Source organism: Dermochelys coriacea, chromosome 1 (assembly GCF_009764565.3).
Source record: "Dermochelys coriacea isolate rDerCor1 chromosome 1, rDerCor1.pri.v4, whole genome shotgun sequence".
In the NCBI taxonomy this organism is placed as follows: domain Eukaryota; kingdom Metazoa; phylum Chordata; order Testudines; family Dermochelyidae; genus Dermochelys; species Dermochelys coriacea.
In genome coordinates, this window is record NC_050068.2 from 299041630 (window position 1) to 299061675 (window position 20046).

At 37.9% G+C, this 20046-nt stretch overlaps 1 protein-coding gene across 6 annotated transcripts in view; it reads right to left on the reverse strand.

Annotated features, from left to right (window-relative positions):
* The window catches only part of PDZRN4 (PDZ domain containing ring finger 4), a 372746-nt gene that overhangs the window by 36558 nt on the left and 316142 nt on the right, over nucleotides 1–20046 (reverse strand). For all 6 annotated transcript variants that reach the window (XM_038387822.2, XM_038387829.2, XM_038387823.2 and 3 more), the window contains 2 exons: nucleotides 18995–19248; nucleotides 17017–17119 (listed from right to left, as the gene is read on the reverse strand). In XM_038387822.2, coding sequence (XP_038243750.1) covers nucleotides 17017–17119; nucleotides 18995–19248 — 357 coding nt within the window. The remainder of the gene's footprint in view (nucleotides 1–17016; nucleotides 17120–18994; nucleotides 19249–20046) is intronic.

Below are 20046 nucleotides of genomic sequence, written 5' to 3' on the forward strand. Positions count from 1 at the left end.
TTGTTTTATACTTAAAAAAACCCAAACAAACCTAACTTCACAGTGGAAACCACATTTATCCCATTGAAGCATCAGGTATTAGGCCATTTCTGGAAGTCAGTGGGACTACTCACATACTTAAAGTTAGGAATGTTCTTAAGTACCTGTCTGTATCAGGGCCTCTATGAGGTGAAATGATCTTCTGGGGTGTTATATGTAGTTATGACTTGGCTGCTCTGTATACTTTCAATCAGGGTTATCATACTCTCTTAACACAGACAGCTTAATGTTACTTGCTTCTTGCTAATGGTTCTCTGTAACCCGTGGAAACCAAGTAAGGGAATCTCTTCCAGTGTCATAAATTTGTCCAATAATCTTATTCTATTGTCAACTCTCTTATTCTGATTCCAAACTTGGAAATGCTTTGGGCCTCCTGATCATTATGGACCAGCATTCCATATGGCAGACTGCATTGACAGTAGCACTCTAATGATGCTCTCTCTTTTACCTATATAACTTGTAGAATATCCCCTTTCAGAATGGAGAATCACTGAACATTTAGGCTGCTGTTTCTTGTAATGTTTAAACCTCATACTCCCATGTTTGAAGTACACAAGTTATTTGCAATCGTTAGCTAATAAATCTGCTGGTAAAATCAAAGTAGATACTACAAACGATGTCTGAGATAATACACATTATCTCTGTGGAGGGAACTAAAATAAAAGTACAGCAAAGATTGTGGAACTGTATTAACTTGTCCTCCGCCCATAATCAAGCCCTATGATATTAAAAATCTAACAGCATCATCATGCTTCCAAAAGCATAGGGTCAAATTCAGAGGGGCTATCAATGCTGATGGAATTTACACACCAATAAATTGGTGTGGGTGTAAAATTGTAGGCGATGAACACACTGAGGAAACAAGAGTGGTTTTAGAGTAGCAGCCGTGTTAGTCTGTATTCGCAAAAAGAAAAGGAGTACTTGTGGCACCTTAGAGACTAATAAATTTATTTGAGCATAAGCTTTCGTGAGCTACAGCTCATCGGATGCATTAAGTGAGCTGTAGCTCATGAAAGCTTATGCTCAAATAAATTTGTTAGTCTCTAAGGTGCCACAAGTACTCCTTTTCTTTTTAAGAGTCGTTTTGTAGCAGAAGGAGCAAACAGCAGGAGATTGAAAAATGTTTCCTAGGCTTTATTTTATACCACCATTTCTATCACCTCTTAATTTGTCTGATAAGGCAGGAGAGGTGAATGTCATGTTCTGATGACAACAATATGTACTTCACAACAAGTAAAAGTACATCCTGAAAACAGAAGTTTGGTGTTTTAAACAGAACCTCACAGTTTAAATCCCTAATCCAAATTATGTTTTCATTCCTGTTTCACAGATTCATTGTAGGCAGAATCTTTGTTTACCATTTCTATCTTTGACAATGGATAGGAGTAATGGGATGAAACTGAAAAAAAAAGGAAATGAAATCTGAATACCAGGAAAAATAACTTCAACAGTGAACTTTAGACATTACTGATAATTCTTCACCAGACCACTTATCTCCATGCAGATGCAGGAAGTTGGTGGATCCTTCACTGAACTTTTAAGAAAGGAATTTCAGTAATTCTATTTCTGGGGCCAATATTTTAGATTCTGATCTTTTAGGAGGCCCTGTAAAAATATGTTGATTAAGTAATCCTGTACGGTTGGTTGTTTTTTTAAAACATGCCAGTCAGGTAAATTACTCTCCCAAATAATCTCCATAGGTAATCACTGGAGCCGTTTAAAAATAGGATTGAACAAAACACTTAAGAATATAGTGTGTTTAGGGAACATTCCTAAATTGGCAGAGGGGTGGCCTATATTAATGGCTCTCAACCTTTCCAGACTACTTGCAGGAGTCCGATTTGTCTTGCGTACCCGCAAGTTTCATCTCACTTAAAAACTACTTGCTTACAAAATCAGACATAAAAATACAAAAGTGTCACAGTACACTATTACTGAAAAATTGCTTATTTTCTCATTTTTTACCATATAATTATAAAATAAAACTGTAATATAAAAATTGTACTTACATTTCAGTGCATAGAATATAGCGCAGTATAAACAAGTCATTGTTTGTATGAAATCTGAGTTGTACTGACTTTGCTAGTGCACTTTATGTAGCCTGTTGTAAAACTAAACAAATATCTAGATGAGTTGATGTACCCCTTGGAAGACCTCTGCGTACCCCCAAGGGTACGCCTACCCCTGGTTGAGAACCACTGGCTTACATGACCTAATAGGCTTAAATGACCAGAGTAGATGATTTTACATTTCCATCTCTAATTTCTTTTATTCTATGATAAATCCAGCTCAGAACAATAAATCTTTATTAATATCTGCAATATCAGAAATGGAAAAAGAACAGAAATTTTTAGTTCACTGGAAAAGTTCATTATTTATCGTGCCTAATAACAATTAAACATAAAAAACTCTCTAACACTTCGTCTTTATGATAACTGCATGTTCAGGGTAGACCACTGTAAAGGATCAGTTTACAAGAGAGATTATATAAGGAAAATGCCTATGTCTTAGGCCCTTTCTTAAATGTATTACTGAAAACATTAGAAAAGCTTAAGATTCCATAGGGAAGGCAAGTCAGACTGAATGAAAACTAGAAAAGGAGTACTTGTGGCACCTTAGAGACTAACAAATTTATTTGAGCATAAGCTTTCGTGAGCTACAGCTCACTTCATCGGATGCATTAAAGCTTATTAAATGCATTAAAGCTCAAATAAATTTGTTAGTCTCTAAGGTGCCACAAGTACTCCTTTTCTTTTTGCGAATACAGACTAACACGGCTGCTACTCTGAAATCTGAATGAAAACTAAGTTTCCATAGATCTAAGAATTATCAGAAGGCCACATAGACTTACATTCTCTTGTTAGAGGATTTTCCAGGAAACATGTTAATATCTATATAACACAGGCTAACTATAGGATATTCATGAGAAGTTTTTAGTACACAGAATTGTGTAATGCATCTACAGTAAATGTTGGAGGCCAACATACAGGATTGCATTCCGTTCATACACAAAAGAATAAATTAAAGTTTCAGTGTTTTCTGTAGATTTAATTTACCAAACACTGGCCACTGTATTGTTCAAAAATAGTATTTTAATAAAAAAAAAGCAGCACTCTTATTCCTCAGATATCATTATTGTGGGAGGTAATGAGCATCTTAGGATTTTAGCTGCACTCTTTCCAGTTACCCCTTGGGCTCTCCTATTTCACAGAATTTACAACCCATTCTGCTAAATGCCTACAGAGAATTGGTCAAGTTCAAGATTTCTCTTTTAAAGCGACTGAAATTCTTCAGTTGTGAAAATAACCTAATGAAATGGCCCTCATTTTTCCTCTCTAACACTCCCAGTGTGTTACGTTATGCAGATTTGACATAGGCAGGCACAGCCACAATGTATTTGGGGGCTATTTGGATGGAAATAGAAAAGCTATGGAGCAAGACAGAGCCAGTCTAGATGTAAACAAGCTGGAACTGCTGGCAGCTGTGCTGTTACAAATAAAATTGCATTCCCCACTGTCTTCTCATTTATCAATTTTGACAGAAGACTGTCCTGACTTCTCATAAAAAGCACTGAAAAGGACAAATCACATTGGATATCAGATTTGCCAGCATGGATTTGGTTGGTAGCTTACCACAAAGAAACTGAGGTTTATCTCCAGTTCACATGGCGGGGAAAGACAATACTCTATCCAAGGGGTGGGGAGACTATAGGATAAACTGTCTTTTAATCCCTATTTTTTTTAGTCTGTTTTAGTTTTGAGGCTATCTGACACAAGATTTGTTTACATTGCAGCAGAAGCATTCCAGCAAGCATTTCTCAAATATCAGCTCCAGAGGCAAAAATAATAGCATGAAATATGATCACTTTTCTCTCATCCCCATCTCTATAGCTACAGTTAGGGTCATATGCTGCTCTGTGTTCATGTGCAGGACTCCCTCAGATGTTAGCATATGTTAGAAAAGTAGTACCCACTGTTAGAAAAGTGGTACCAGGATATACACAGTACATGTGATTCCAACACTTGAGCACCACTATTTTCGTGAAGAATTTTTAATAAATACTGACCTACACAAATAGGTGACAAATCTTTTAGTAGTAAGCAATCCTGATCTCATATCAATAAACCATTATCTTCCTTAGTCTATTACAGAATAAACAGCTGGTATAAAGTGCTATATTGCATTGGAAAGCAGCACAGTGAGGAGCTCCAAATGCAGCTGCTGAACATGAAGTAACACTCCTCAGCAGTTGCACTTGTAATCTGCTGTCCGCTAACTGGGAGGAGGTGCACCTCTTTCTATGGCCCATGATATACAGAAGATCTGAGTAGATGATCACAGTGGTCCCCTCGGCCTTGGAATCTATGGATCTATATGTCAGCTGCATAAAGTGGAGGAGCAGCATGTTGGCTGGCTAGGGCAGTGGGTGAGAGGAGAGTAACAGTTGATGGGCAAGTGGCTTGGGGAGGGCGAGTGGGTAGGTATGGAGCTGCAGAGCTGGACAAGGAGAGCTGGTTCTGTGAAGAGAAAATTTTCCTGCTTGGTTAGAGCACTGCAACCCTTTGACCACTGAATCATTTCCAATGGGCAAATTTAAATGTGCCAGAGTGGGATGAAAGGGGTAAAAGTACAGGACTTGGGTGCACAACATTTTAAAGCCTGTGGGCACTCACATGGTGGATCTGGCCTTGCTGACTTGCTTTTAAAGCATATTTAAGCCTCGAGCTTAAAGGACTCATGGTAGACTTTAAAGGGAGTGTGTCTTATAAGCAAGTCAAAGAGAAGAAAAATTATTTAAGGATTATAGACTTCCCGGCTGCAAAAGGCTCCACAGCTGTCAGCACATCCTCCAGTTAGTTACAAACATCCACCTAATCTCCAGTTTCCCCTCTACTAGCCATTATAAGTAACAGTGAATTTCCAGATACTTGTCAGATGACAACCTCAATAAGCTCACCCTGTGGGATATAGTAAATGTACAGCACCTTAGACTCTAACAAAAAACAAATACTTTGCACTGATTTTTCTCAACAATTATACAAATTAGAAAATAACATGCCCTCAACTTATATTTGTTATTTTAAATAAATCTACTTTACCTTTATTCTCAGCCTCAACTTATCTCATTTTACCCTCTTCACTAAATCTCTGTAATTGTATCTGTTTCAGTCTCTCTGTTTCCCCTCAGTCTCATTTATCTTTCTAATTCTTCTTTTTCCTCAGATGATTTTCCTTGTTTCTGACCCTCACCACACGGAAAACCATCCATGCTGATTTTATTAGAACTATTTTGATCTACTTGTGGATGGCCTGAGATTGACAAAGGTTTCCCTCAATGAGTTTGTGCCTTCTTCTCAGAGAGATCAACAGGGTAGGGCTGAACAATTGTGCCTATGCAGCATCCTTCATGGTCCAACCTTGGTCATGACTCCTGTTCAATGCCTATGTGAGACTGCAAGGGAGACAGGGAGAGGAGTTTGGGGCTGAGATATCATCAGAATGCTGAGGACACTTAGCTGTGGGTCTCCTTTTCAGCCAGCCCAGATTCTACAGTTTCTCGTCTTTGCCAGTGCCTTGTTGAGATAAGGGCCTGAATGAATTCCAACTGATGTTGATCAATCAATGTTGAGGAGTGAAGTTTTGGAATAGCCGTCCAAGGGAAGCAGTGGGGGCAAAAGATCTATCTGGTTTTAAGATTCTACTTGATAAGTTTATGGAGGAGATGGTATGATGGGATAATGGGATTTTGGTAAGTAATTGATCTTTTAATATTCAGGGTAAATAGGCCAAATCCCCTGAGATGGGATATTAGATGGATGGGATCGGAGTTACCCAGGAAAGAATTTTCTGTAGTATCTGGCTGGTGAATCTTGCCCATATGCTCAGGGTTTAGCTGATTGCCATATTTGGGGTCGGGAAGGAATTTTCCTCCAGGGCAGATTGGAGAGGCCCTGGAGGTTTTTCGCCTTCCTCTGTAGCATGGGGCATGGTTGACTTGAGGGAGGCTTCTCTGCTCCTTGAAGTCTTTAAACCATGATTTAAGGACTTCAATAGCTCAGACATGGGTGAGGTTTTTCATAGGAGTGGGTGGGTGAGATTCTGTGGCCTGCGTTGTGTAGGAGGTCAGACTAGATGATCAGAATGGTCCCTTCTGACCTTAGTATCTATGAATCTTGACAAGACAGAAACAATGCTACTTGACAGTAGGAAGCATGAGATTAGGGGAATGTGCTGGGGTCGTGGTGGCACTTATTGTAAAATTTATGATACGTCTTTAGTTAGATTGACTTAGAGCCTCAAAGTCCTACTGGAGTCATCACTGTTCTTGGATTGACCTTGTCAGAAATTTGACAAATTTTGACAAAAAACTAAAACAAAATTAATTCTCAGCTGAATTTGCAGTGAAAATTTTGTCATCAAAAGCAAAACCACAAAAACTGAAATCACTTTAGTTTTGAGCAACTGAAAATCAAAACATTTTGGCCTAAAACTGAAAATGTTCAGCTGAAAGCTACAAAGCCCCTAAAAATGTCTGGCCTAAATCTGAACCATTTTTGGCTATAGGCCAAAACTTTTTGGATTTGGGGTTCTCTGAGAAAAGAAAATGATTTTTTTTTTGAGGAAAGCAGACACTTTCAGCACACAATTCCAGTTTGTCAAAAGCCAATTTGCCACTGAAAACAGGTTTCAAACACAAAATTTTCAACCAGCCCTACTCCTGGATTCTCCATGACCTGCAGCTCTCATCATCATCTGCAGCTGGCACAGAGGCTGCCATTTCTCCTCTCTGATACAGTCTTCATAATGGCCTATTTATAGTCTTAGTTACCTCCAGGCTAAGTAACTGTAATTTACTCTTTGGTTCAAGCATGGTTATTTCAAGGCAACATGGAATCTTTAGTTGGTGCAGATTAGAATACAGCTGCTCTTATTGAATGGGGTGGGACAGCATGAGCATATGACTATTCAAATCTTTGCATTGACTTCTTTTTCATTTCTGTCTGCCGTCCAGTGTGTTGCATATTAAAGCTTTGAATGATCTGGGACCTGTGAGAGCCTCCACCTCCCACTTTATACCCCGTTGCAGCTGAGATTGGCTGACATGTTTCTTGCTGTCCTTTCCCACAGTCTTGGGCTCTAAGACTAATGGCAAGGCCTTCTCAGCTGAGGATCCCAACTTTTGGAATTCACCCCATACTTTGGGGTACGACAAACTTCAGGGCACAGAGCCAGGCCCATTAAAATAACATGAAGGAGAACTGTGTGAGGGGGAGTAACCAAAAGAGAGAGGGTAAGAGAATTAAAAAATGAAAGATTTTCTCAATGTCAAAGATCTTGGGTCATTCTTGTGGGTAACTTCTTTTCCTTCCAAGGCACAACCTTCTAGGCATCAGCTGCTCCCGAATCTGAATTCCCAACTCTCCTTATGTCTACTAAAAAAACCCCTATTATAACTTACAGCTCACTCTAAACTGCAGCATATGTCCTTTTCTAGCTGATGTACTTAGTTACACAAAATCCTCAGGTTTATATGATTGTCACATCTCAAATTCAAATTAACTGAGGATCAACTTGGCATAATTAGCCTTCACTTTTTACAACCTATTCACTTATCTTGAGTAAATTCATACTTTATTTTTGCTTGTATTTCAAAATTACTGCCCAGCACTTGGCTGTATATACATCATTATCACTGCTGACTGCCTGCTTTAGGACTGAAATGAGTGAGAAGATTTATTTGCCTCATCATCACATTCTAAAAATCCATCCAGCCAATCACAATACAGGAGATACAACAGATGTGCTAACATCTGCTGTGAAGAACATTTATCTAGCCAACAGAACAGGCAGCTATGATTTCAAACGCTTAAAACAGATAATATTCCACGTTTGTACATTCTTGACCTAAAACTATACAAAAGCTATTTTAGATTAATTAAAATCAAGTTGCCGAAGATAATATTTCAATTCTAGACAGCTGTGAGAAATTAATACACTTGCCTGCACTGCAATCTGTCTGTTAAAAGGAAAATACTGTGAAAAGACAATGTTAAGTTTACACATTTAAATCAGAAAAAGTCAGAAAGTGCATAGCTTAAGGGTCCAGCAGCAATACCAGCTCACCTATATGCCTGTCTTCTTTATATAGTACAATATATAAGCATAAATTAACCTAAACATTTGATCATAAAAACAGGCATACAAAATGATCCAAAGTCATTTTTAAATCATGTTCTGTTATTTTCCACCCCCCAGCACCAATGTGACATTTAAGAAGACAACAGCCATGTTGAGTTTCAGCTGTTCATACTCCATACACGTGACCACCCTATACGCTCAAAGACATATATTGATGAATTTCAAAGCAGTGTGATAAATTGCATTTGTCACACACCATGGAATGTCTTACCTGCAGAACTGACTGCAATACTGGAAACTTCTAAGAAGCTTTCATGAGATACCCATTGTTGAAAAAGAAAGAAAGAAAGAAAGAAAGAAAGAAAGTTTCCACAGAGAAATGCTCTGTTTCCTTCCAGATTTCTCTCCCATTCATTGTTACCCAAGGTAGTTAAGGTCCAATATTTTGTGACCTTTCAGGGCTGGAAAGGTGAGATTCACAAGCAGGATGCAGCAATTCCCAAGATATTAGACCGTAGAACTGTGACATTATTACTAAGGCTACGAGTCAGTCATGGTTATTTTTAGGAAAAGTCCTGGACAGGTCACAGGCAATAAACAAAAATTCATGGCCCATGACCTGTCCATGACCTTCACTATAAATACCCCTGACTAAATCTTAGCTGGGGGATCCTGGGGTGCCACTGCTTTGGGGAGGCCCCAAGGGCAGCCCCACCAACTGCTGCTTGAGCCACCACGAGGCAGGTGCTTGGGCAGTCCCCGGGGGCCACCAAGCAGTAGCTGGTGTGGCCGTCCCTGGGGCTGCTGCTCTGGCCATCCCTGGGGCCAACTGTCTGGGCCGCCTGAATAGCAGCCAATGAGGCTGGCCCTAGAGCATATCGGATGGTGTAACTGGCTATGGGGCCGCCCCAGTGGTTTGCTGCGGGGCCGCTCCAGCAGCAACCAGTGTGGCTGGCCTCGAGGTCAGCCACTCTGGCTGCTACAGAAGTCATGGTGGTTGCAGAAAGTAATGTTATCCGTGAGTTCCGCGACCTCTGTCACAGACATGCAGCCTTAATTATTATTACTACATTACTATTACATATTATGACTACATTATTACTACTACTATTATACTAACACTATTTTAAGACATTTTTAAAGAAAAAGTGGTAGTTATAATTTTCTTCCTTCTCAGGTCTGTATAGCTGGATACATGATACTAAGACAGCCTGGCTTTTAAGGTGGAAGTGTATGAATCAATAGTACCAATGAAACATTTAAAAACTCTTAAATATTTCTATCATAGTTTTACTGTAAAATATGGGGCATATAAAGAATACATGAGAGTGTAGCATAATGGTATAAAAATAGCCTAAAGATAAATCTTCACCAAAATGGAAGATTTACAATCCACAGAATTCTACAAATAGGAAAACACTGCCAGTACGTTGCTCTTCATTCTTAGAATGAAAAATAGACACCATGTATTGTAATGTTGCCCCAAAAATAAATTGCTGAAAAACTAAGCTCACTTTTCTTCATTTTCTTTGGAAAACCTAAGCCCTGACAACGAGGACATTTTTTTATTATCTTTCAGGTGAAATGAGGAGTAACCTTGTGTTTGTTTTATGAAATCATGAAACAAAATGAATATCACTGACTTCATATATTTTCCTCTTGTTCTAAGACACAATGAATGGTAATAACTTTGATAAATTTGCCCATGTCAGTTTTGTGTCCTCTTCTCCAGTGATGTTTACTAGTTAGAAGCAAAATTCAAGTGTGTAAATTGGGATATTCATTACCAGTGACAGCTACAGATTACAGCAATTTCATCTGCTTTGAATGTCAGCATTTTGTAGGCAGTGATTCTAAATACATATAAAAATTAGGAACAAACAAGCAGAACAGCAACTGACCTGACATCTTACTTCATCCTAAATGATCCAGTGATCTCCATATCAAATGAAAAGAGGGAAGTGTGATTTAGTGGCTAAAATAAGAGTGTTATTACTCAGGACTCCTGGGTTCTATTCCCACCTTTGTTATTGACTGGCTATACTACCTTGAGTGAGTCACGTAATATGTCTACTCTTAGTTCCCCCACTTGTAAAATGGTTATAATAATATTTATGTATCTCACAAGAGAAGTATTAGGATTAGTTAATTAATATTTGAAAAGCAAGTCTGCAATTCTGAAATGAAAGGTGGTATATTAAAAGTAAAGCAATATTCTGTTATTACCACTACACTGCTTATTTGCATGTAGTGCTAACTATATTTAGACAGATATTACATGTGTCTTTGTGTAAATCATGACTGTTTAAACCTCAGGGATTTTATATAAAAATTCCTATAAAATGCATTTCCTTGTGCTCTAGTAGGCCAAATGTGTGCTTAAAATTCACTTTAATTATTATAGTGCATTATTCAAATAATTACAGTAAAACCTAAGGCTATCCCACTGTTTCATTTTTAACTGTCATTCTTTTTTATAGTCTGAAGTGACTTTCAGAAGGATCACAGGATAGGTATTACTACAGCTCAAGACTTCTCTTGAATTAAAGGGAAGAAATCTTGAACATCTTTATAAAAACTCTAAGCAATGAAATATTTTTAGATATACAACTAAAACAATCTAAAGTGTGTCAATTATCAGACACAAGAGTATTTGAGAAGGTTTTTCATAAATAACTTTAAAGTGCAATCCACCTTTTTCTATATATTTATATAGCTTGCAGCTGGAAAAAGATGTTGGTAAAACTAGAAGGACTCTAGTGGAACTGAGATCTCTCACACACACACACACACACACTCTCTCTCTCTTAGTATCCTAACTAATATTGTAGGTAGGTTATTTAAAATAAAAAATTATACTTTATACTTGAAAAAGTGTCTCACTAAAATATTTGAATATAGTAAGCAGTGCTTCCAGTTTTCAGCATTAATTTTTAGGGTATTATGAAGAAGCAGCTCAGCAAATGCATAGAATGCTGTAAAGCCCAGCTTTTTCAAGCTCCTTCTGACCTGTCTATCAGTTCGTACTACCCCCTTTTATAAAACTGACTAGTAGCTGCATAAAGATGACAACTGTAAGCCACGTGGTGAGAAACACTCTCCTCAATCATTCTCCTCAAACATTTACCTCAATCCACCACCACCACCAATCAGATACAATTAAAAAGGAAAACTACAGCCTTGCTCATAACTTCAGCTGTTCTAGTTTATAACATATATGTCTTTATTAGGGCTCCAGTTAAGGAGCAATGTATTTCTTGAAACTTTTTTTTTTTACTTTACTTCTGGTGGCTGCTGAATTTGATATCTGTCTTTTAATTGCTAAGGGCTCTTTTTGATTTATTCCAACTTTTAGAAGGTTCAGGGGAAAATCTGAATTCAGTAGGAAAATAAAAAAAACAGCACAATCTTATGATATGTAACTAAGGTATTACAGCACTTCTGTTCATTCATGTCACTATCATTATAGTTGAATGAAGCTGAAACTTGGTCTTATGAGGTCTCAGCCAAGGCCTGACTTCCCCCTTTCTCTCTCATTCTGTCTTTAAGAGAATTAAATCTAAAATTTGATTTAATAGTTGTAATTAGAAGCTCCATGCTAAATTGATGGGGTTATGTTACAAACCTCTAACTCAGAAACAGCATCGATTTTGTAGGCCATGGGTCCATAACATGGGTTAGTTTCTTTATATAGATACAGAAGGTGGGGGAATCAAACTAAGTTATTTTATTTATTAAATACAGTCATTGTGCACGCATAGTGACCATTTGCATGAAAACTGCATTAGGATTTTTAGCATGCAGGAGCCATGATTATATTGACATGACTGACTATAATGTTTACAAGGGGTATTTGCAGGCTATCACAGCTCTGAAGGGAGCTGTAACAGGTTATCAGCTCAGTAATCCTCATGTTAAAAAGCCCCTAAATATGTATTTACAAGATAGACAGATCAGTTTAGGTCTATTGGTTAAATAATCCATGTGTTGAAAAGTCTCTAAATATGCATTCACAAGACAGACAGACCTGTTTTGATCTGTTGGGCGAATACCAGGCCTTTCAGAAAGTTCCTAAATCATTTTGGAGTCAACATATTAGCAAGTCCATAAATATACATTTAGGGCTGAAACTCGCAAATACTTAAGCATGTGAGTAACTTTACTCACATCAGTAGTCTCACTGACTATAATGAGAATGCACCCATGTGTAGATTTTGGAAAAATAGGTCTGTGCAGATTCAGGCCCTTACTCAGTAGCCTTTGAAAGAGAAGGAATATATTTTATGGTGTTGGTATGAAAAAGTAACACCAAAGGAAATTAACTCAAAAATTAAAGTCATGTTAAGCTTCTGACAATACCCAACAAATAAAAATACTATTCAGCTTTAAGGCTGACTCATATTTCTCTCATCAGTGATCGCATACTTACTGTGGGGGTACCCTTGAATACTGGATATTAAGTAGGAAATGTTTAGAGACAATAAGACATATTGAGGCTACAGAGTGAGATTCTTTTGCTGCTGAAGTCGATGAGAGTTTTGCCATTGATTTCAATGTGGTCAGGACGTCACACAGATTGTCAATTGTCTTTGATTCTCCTACCTCTTCTCAGTTTGGACCACATGTATAGCTGTGCTTGCAAAGAAGCATTAAGGCTTGATCCAAAGCCACTGATATCAATGGGAAGACTCGTATTGACTTCAGTGGTTTGGATTGAACCATTAGTGCATAAAAATAAAGTAACTGAGTTTCACACCAGAAGGGACCACCATATTATGTAGTCTGACCTGCTGCATGTCACATGCAGCCAACACAACCCAACTCCCACACACTAACCCCAACAACCGAAATGAGGCCAAAGTATTACAGCCCACAGGAGATTAGACTATTACGTGCCATAGGGCGAGAGTAGGAGGGATCGAGATGCGTCAGTGCTCAAAGTGCCTACAATGGCAGGGAACTAGTTAAGTGAGATATATCCAGATACTCCTGACAACTGACCTGCACCAACACACTTCACAGAAATGCAAAAACCCCAAGGTCATTGCCAGTGACTTGGGGGGAAATTCCTTCCTGACCCTGAGCATGTGAGCAAGAACCAACAAGCACGAGAGAGAGAATGCACTGTGCCACCTCAGAGCCCTGGCCTACTCTGTCCAGTGTCCCATCTTCAGCCTGACCATCCCTGACACTTAAGAGGAAGGAGACCAGAAGACTCCACAGAATACACTGGGAGAGGGAGGAGTCTGTTCCTGACCCCTGCAGATGATTGGCTGAAGCCCTAAAGTGAGAGCTTTTAGGAATATAAGACATAAACCAGAAGTAAGCCCAGAGCTGCTGAGCCCTACCCGACAAGCAACCCCATCAGACGATCACACTCCTAAATTTGCCCAGCTCTCTCTTAAAATGAATAATGTGGGTTGCCTCCACAACTCCTATTGGGAGGCCGTTCCAAAGCCTTACCTCTCTTACGGTTAGAATCCTTCTTCTAATTTTCAGCCTGAATTTGTTCATGGCCAATTTATGCCCATTTGTTCTTTTGCCAATATTGTTCTTTAGCTTACCTAACTCTTCACCCTCCCTGGTATTTACCTCTTAACTTGCCCTCACAGCCTTCTTTTTGCTAGGCTGAGCAAGCCACGACCTATCAGACTTCTTTCATAAAAAATTCCCTTTATTCCCCTGATTATCCTAGTAGCTCTTCCCTGCACCTCTTCCAGTTTGAATTCATCCTTCTTGAACATGGGTGAACAGAATTGTATGCAGTATTCCAAATGAGATCTTACCAATGCCTCGTACAATAGCATTAATGCATCTCTATCACTACTGAAAATGCCTCACCTGATACATCCTAGGATCACATTTGCCTTTTGCACAGCCACATCATATTGGTGGTCCATAATCATCCTTGACTACACACCATCGTCTTAATTCTAATATGAGGCTTCCAGCTTGTAGCAGAAACTCTTATTATTAGTTCTTCAGTGCATGGCCTTGCACTTTTGTACTACTGAATTTCATCCCATTTCTTCCACTCCAGTCTTCAAGGTCATCCAGATCTTCTTGTAAAATATTCTGATCTTCTTCAGTATTGACAATATTTTCCAACATTGTATCCTCAGCAAATTTTATTAGCACATTCTTACTTTCGTGCCAAGGTTATTAATAAGAATATTGAATAAGACTGGTCCCAAGACCAGTCTCTGAGGAACTCCTCTAGTAAACACCTGCTAGTCTGATAGGCCACCCTTAAGCACAACCCATCACTTTGTCCCATTTAACTAGTTCCTTATCTATCTTACAAATCTTGTGCTAATTCCCATCTTCCCTCATTTAACTAAAAAAAATCCTATGTTATACTATGTCAAATGCTTTACTGAAGTCCAAGTACGTTAGATCTACTGCATTTCCTGTACCTAAAACATTAGTTATTTTCTCAAAGAAAGAAATCAGGTTATTCTGGTGTGATCTACCTTTGGTAAACCCACGTTGCATTATATCCCCCATTTACGTCCATGAATTCAATTATTCTTTCATTCATAGTTTGTTTTAAAGCCTTGCATACTACTGAGGTCAGATTAGCAGGTCTGTAATTGCCCAGATCACTTTCTCCAACTCCCCTTTCTCAAATATAGGTATGGCATTAATTATGTGCCAGCTATATGGTATTACCCCTCCAAATAGACAGCTAGATTTATTAACAATCATTGCTACTGGACTAGCAATCTCATGTGCCAGTTCTTTCAGTATTGTGGAAATTATTTGGTCCTCCTGATTTGAGTGCATTAAGCTCTTTAAGTTTTCACTCCAGCTCAGGTGTGATAATTTTCATTTCTATACACTTATTTCCATCAACCATTACATCTTCATAGTCATGATCTATATTATACTTTTGAAAATCAAATCAAAGTATTCATTTAGTTTTGGGACCATATCTAAACTATTTTTATCTTTAATCTTCCCATCCATACCTCACAGTGGTCCAACCTCATCCTTCCTTCCTTTCTTTCTATTTATATAACTAAAAAAATATTATTTATTTTAATTTCTATGGCAAGAACTAATTCAGTTTGAGATTTAGCAATTCTCATTTTATTCCTACATTTTCTAACCTCTAAAATGCAGGACTCTCTTGCACTTAAAATTAACAGATTTGCGTGTGCAAATACTTTTCTGCACACCTACGTGCAAGACTGTACATCCAAAAAGGAGTGCATATGTTTCTGGAGATGCATGTACCTCTTACGCTCACCATTGCCAATGGGTCCTTGTATGTCACATCACCAGAACTGGAATTTAACATAGAAACTTAAACACAGGGGCTGGCTTTTATTCTTTCCTGAGTTACAGAAATTGTGTTTGGAGCCTTTTTTGTTACAGGATGCAAGATGTAGTCATTCCCTCCTCTCTTGTTTCCCAAACAAATTATTCTCCTCAATGGAAGCCAGACAGCTCCTTTCCTATTTAAATTTCATGTGAAATATTCTTTATTTCAGTCAGTCAATGGGTTTGCCTTGGGCAATTGAATCACAGCTAACAGTAAATTAATGACTATGATGATGTGATTAGTAGAGATTACAGGCTACTGAGAACCTGCCTGAGCATTTACCACTGTCATAATACTTATGCTGGCTATTATTAGGGATTAATAATGGTCATAAAAAGGACATGATTCCATTGTACTAGACTCTATATAAATTAAAATCTGTCTGCATTTTTAATGTTTCACTAATATTCTGATAATAAAAAAGTTGTTTTTCCCATTTTAACAAGTTAAGATTTTTAAAATTTATTCTCTTTCTGGCTGTCTATTTTGCCATTTAAAAAAATATTATCAGATAAATAGTCTCTCTGACAGACATAAGCCAGATCTGCTACAAATAAATACACACACTCAGTAAAAAAGCTAAAATTATATTAGCCATGTGGAATCGAAATAGAACATAAGCCCCAAGACTTTTCCACTATTAGATATCACACCAAAGTCCAATTGGGAAGAAATAATGATTTCACTAATCCCTAACAATGATTTTTTGAAGAGTTCAAATACAAGTTTGTTTGTTCTGAGTTACCAAGTAGATTTATTTGATTTTTCATGTTCCTAGGGGAAGGACTTCAGTTTCCCCAGGTTGTAAGCAGAAAAGAACATAAAAAAGAAGATAAAAGTGAACAATGTGCCTATTTACCAAAGCTTTCCCAATCCATTTTATTTCCAAATGTCAAGCAGTTATCGGAAACCTTTAAAAGGTTTCTTTATATACTATTAAGAGAGAGCAAATATTAGGAAGAATGAATATTTTCCATACTTTCATGAAAGCTACTTAATAATTTATATACTTATTATTTAAAATACTGTACAGTGTATAGCTGAGCAAAGGCTAAACAAGGTCTAATAATAAAAAACACCATGCACTGTGTATACTTGCTCTCGATCCTTAAGGTGGTAGAAAAATTGCCAATTAGTTCTGAAAATGAGAAGGAAAAATAATGACACTTCTAGTTAGTTTTTTAATTTCTGAAAGACTTTCTTCAAAGTGTCAAAACTGCAAAAAGCAGAGCAACTGAACTACTGTTTCCATCACACAACTATGTCATATGTATAATAAGCCTTCTAAACTCACACATACGTGGCAAAAATCTGCTTCCATTTATACCCATGCAACAGTCCATGACACTGTACAAGTCTGACTGAGGGAGAAAATTTGCTCCATTAATTAATTTTTTATTAAAAAAAGAGCATTCCTGCTTTTGTTCTTCTCACAGGACTTTGATATCAGCTCTATAAATACAGTACCTGTAGTTGTAAAAATAAATGCTGCAGCATGCCAATGATCTTACCTCATACTCAAAGTCCTCTGTTCTATCTGCATCAGCAGGAAGGCTGGAAAGATACTCATTACCTTCATAAAATTCATGCTCCACTGGGTGAAGAGAATGGCAGCTAGGTGGGACAAAGCAGTACAACAGGAATAGATGAGACAATAGTTTTTCAAATAAAAAACAATAAAAAAACTTCTCTGTAATTTTCTCCTTTTTGGAATGCTATTCTGAGTGATCTGACAATCTGAAAGGAATATAACCAGGCAAGAGCTAGGGTTTTTCTCTTTTCAAATGCACAGAGACCAGTTAATTTCATTTTGCCAAGTACGGCACTAAAGGCGAAATTCTACTGTCAGATCCACACATGGTTATTTTTGAAGAGTGAATGAAACAGGGTCTGTTTTGAGCCAAACTGCTTAGCTGATAAGCTTTGGGATTTTTCCATACTCTTAAAATATGCTTAACTTCAGATATGCATGCCATCTCTACATGCATCCAAATATACACTTCAGATACTGGAGCAACATGAAGGGGCCTTTCTTAGCACAACATTGTACTAATCACATTTTTACCACATTATATCTCTTAAATGAAGCCGATTTCACAATGATCACAAATTATTCCAGACCTTAAAGGAGTAACTTGCACTCGATAGCTTTCTCGAACATGGACACAACAGGCTGACAAGGTGTGTTTGAGAAATTACACTCTTGAAAATGTCAGCACACAGGAACCTTGGATAGGTTTTGGACAAAAAGAATGAGGTCTTCCTGAAATAAAATGAATGTATGTGTTGCCTCAGATACAAAGACTGCTATTACCTGAACCCTGATCACAAGTTATCCTAGTAGGATATGCTGATGATCCACCCAAACTGCCCAGAACGTTGTGACTCTGTATTTGTGACAAGGTGAAATGTGGTATACATTTTGCAACACCACTCTTGTGCAAAGATCCACGGAACATTGGGAGTTCAATGGGAAATCTCTAGTATGATTGTGGTTTTGCCTGTAGCTAGTGGATGAACTGGAGGGGAAGTGTTGACAGACAGGTGGGATAACTCATGAGCTGAGGTCCAAAAGGATGGATCACTATTTTTGCATAAATACGCTATGCTGACATTTAAATTCTGTACAATTTCAGAGGAAATATTAATCAATCAATAACTAATTACACACTGTTTGTCATTCAAGAGGTGGGATTTTATATTTAATCTCTTTATATATTAAGTAACGTTTTGCTTTAGATAACTGCACCTTAATTTAATTAGTTTCCTTGATTCTCCTTTTGTGTAAGGGAGAAATGTACACAATGCCAACAAGCCAGCTCTCTCTGGGTCTTAATAAGCCTTTTGGCAGCTTTAGCTATAGTAGCTATCTATAGTAGCTGTCCAGAGCCCACTGTTGGCATAAGCTTTTGATGAAGAAATAGTGTGAAGATGAAATGATCAGAGCCAGGATACATTATTGCAGCTCTAATCCATGAATGAAGTTCAGGAGGTGATGCAGTGAAACAAGTGTGGGACTGTGGCTAGCAATAACAGCTATACAGTAATGCGATGACAGTATTCCAGAGATGTTTTCTAGACAGAAAACACTACACTTAGTCATTTGTTAACACTTAGTTTCTTGAAAATGAATACTTAATATTATAAGTTACCAATGAGTGCTGTCACACAGATGTAATTCATAATGTCATGTGTGTAAAAAGAGCTGAATGTGGGTGAGAACTTAAAAACTGGATGGTGACAGACCGCAAATCCCAGTGATGATTGAACTTGGTGATATTCTAAAACAAGAGAGCTTTCAATCATGCCTGTAGCTGTTACCATTGCTTCACACTGACTGTACAGACATTCTTGTCTTCAGAGTGACTGACACACACACACACACACACACACACACACACACACACACAGAGTGACAATCCTGGAATCTTATTATATAGATGGTATACTAGTTTGGCTGGAAAAGTGATAGAGAAAAGTAAACCATACCTGTCTGAAAGCAGAAAGGGACAGATATCTGGTACTGGAGGTGTGGATGGCCTAAGATTGGCCAGAGCCATAATGTGCTCAAAGGTGATGTCGGTCTGAGTGCTAGCATCCACAAGCTGAACATCCTGTGAGCTACTATGTGTTTTATTAATGGGTGCTCTCCGTAAAACCTGAACTACAATTGGTTCCTTGGCATTCCGAAAAGCTTCCACTGCCTCTTCGTGAGTGGCCTTGGAGAGGTCCTTCCCATTGACCTAACGGAAAACAGAACATTACACAAATTAGGACTCAGAACTGAAAGGGCTTATAGAAACAAGAGTATAAAACATGTATAATAAGTGATTTGTCCAGTATATTAAATCATATGCTGCTAACTACTGCAATCTTCTATCATGCTCATGGAAGAGAGGAGATAAGGGTTGGGTGGGAAAATAACTTCTTTGGCTTTTGCTAGAAAACAAACTGATAAAACTCTTACACCACAGTGCAGATGGATTCTGAAAGAAGCAAAAATTAAGTAATACATTTTTAAAATTCTAAGGACGTTTACAATTCTATCTCATAAATTATTTGTCTGCTTTGTAAAATATATATGAAAAAGTGGGGTTTTATTTTGTTTGGTATTTCAACACCTTCTGTAACATTGGAATGTAACAAAAGGTTTCTGACAAGTATTGTTATTAAAAAATCCATCAATAAGGGTGTCTGAGATATCTGAAAGGAAACAAGGCAGATTGTAAATGTTTTGTCACTTATATGCCATTGCCATTATATTGTCAATTAGATTGCAGATAGGAAGATCTGATGACACAGTCAGCTGCAGTAATTGCCCCTTTACAGGTATGGAAATCCAAGTCAAATCCAAATTAAAGAACTAAAGAAGATAAGAAAAAAAGAAGTTTTAAGTGCTGCAGCTGTGTCCCTGTAGTTCTGTAGTGTAGATGCTTCTTACAACAATGGTAAGGATTTTTCCATTGAGGTTGGTAATCCACCTCTCTGAGAGGTGGTAGCTAGGTCTGTTGACCTATCTGCTTCTACAGTAAGGGGTATGG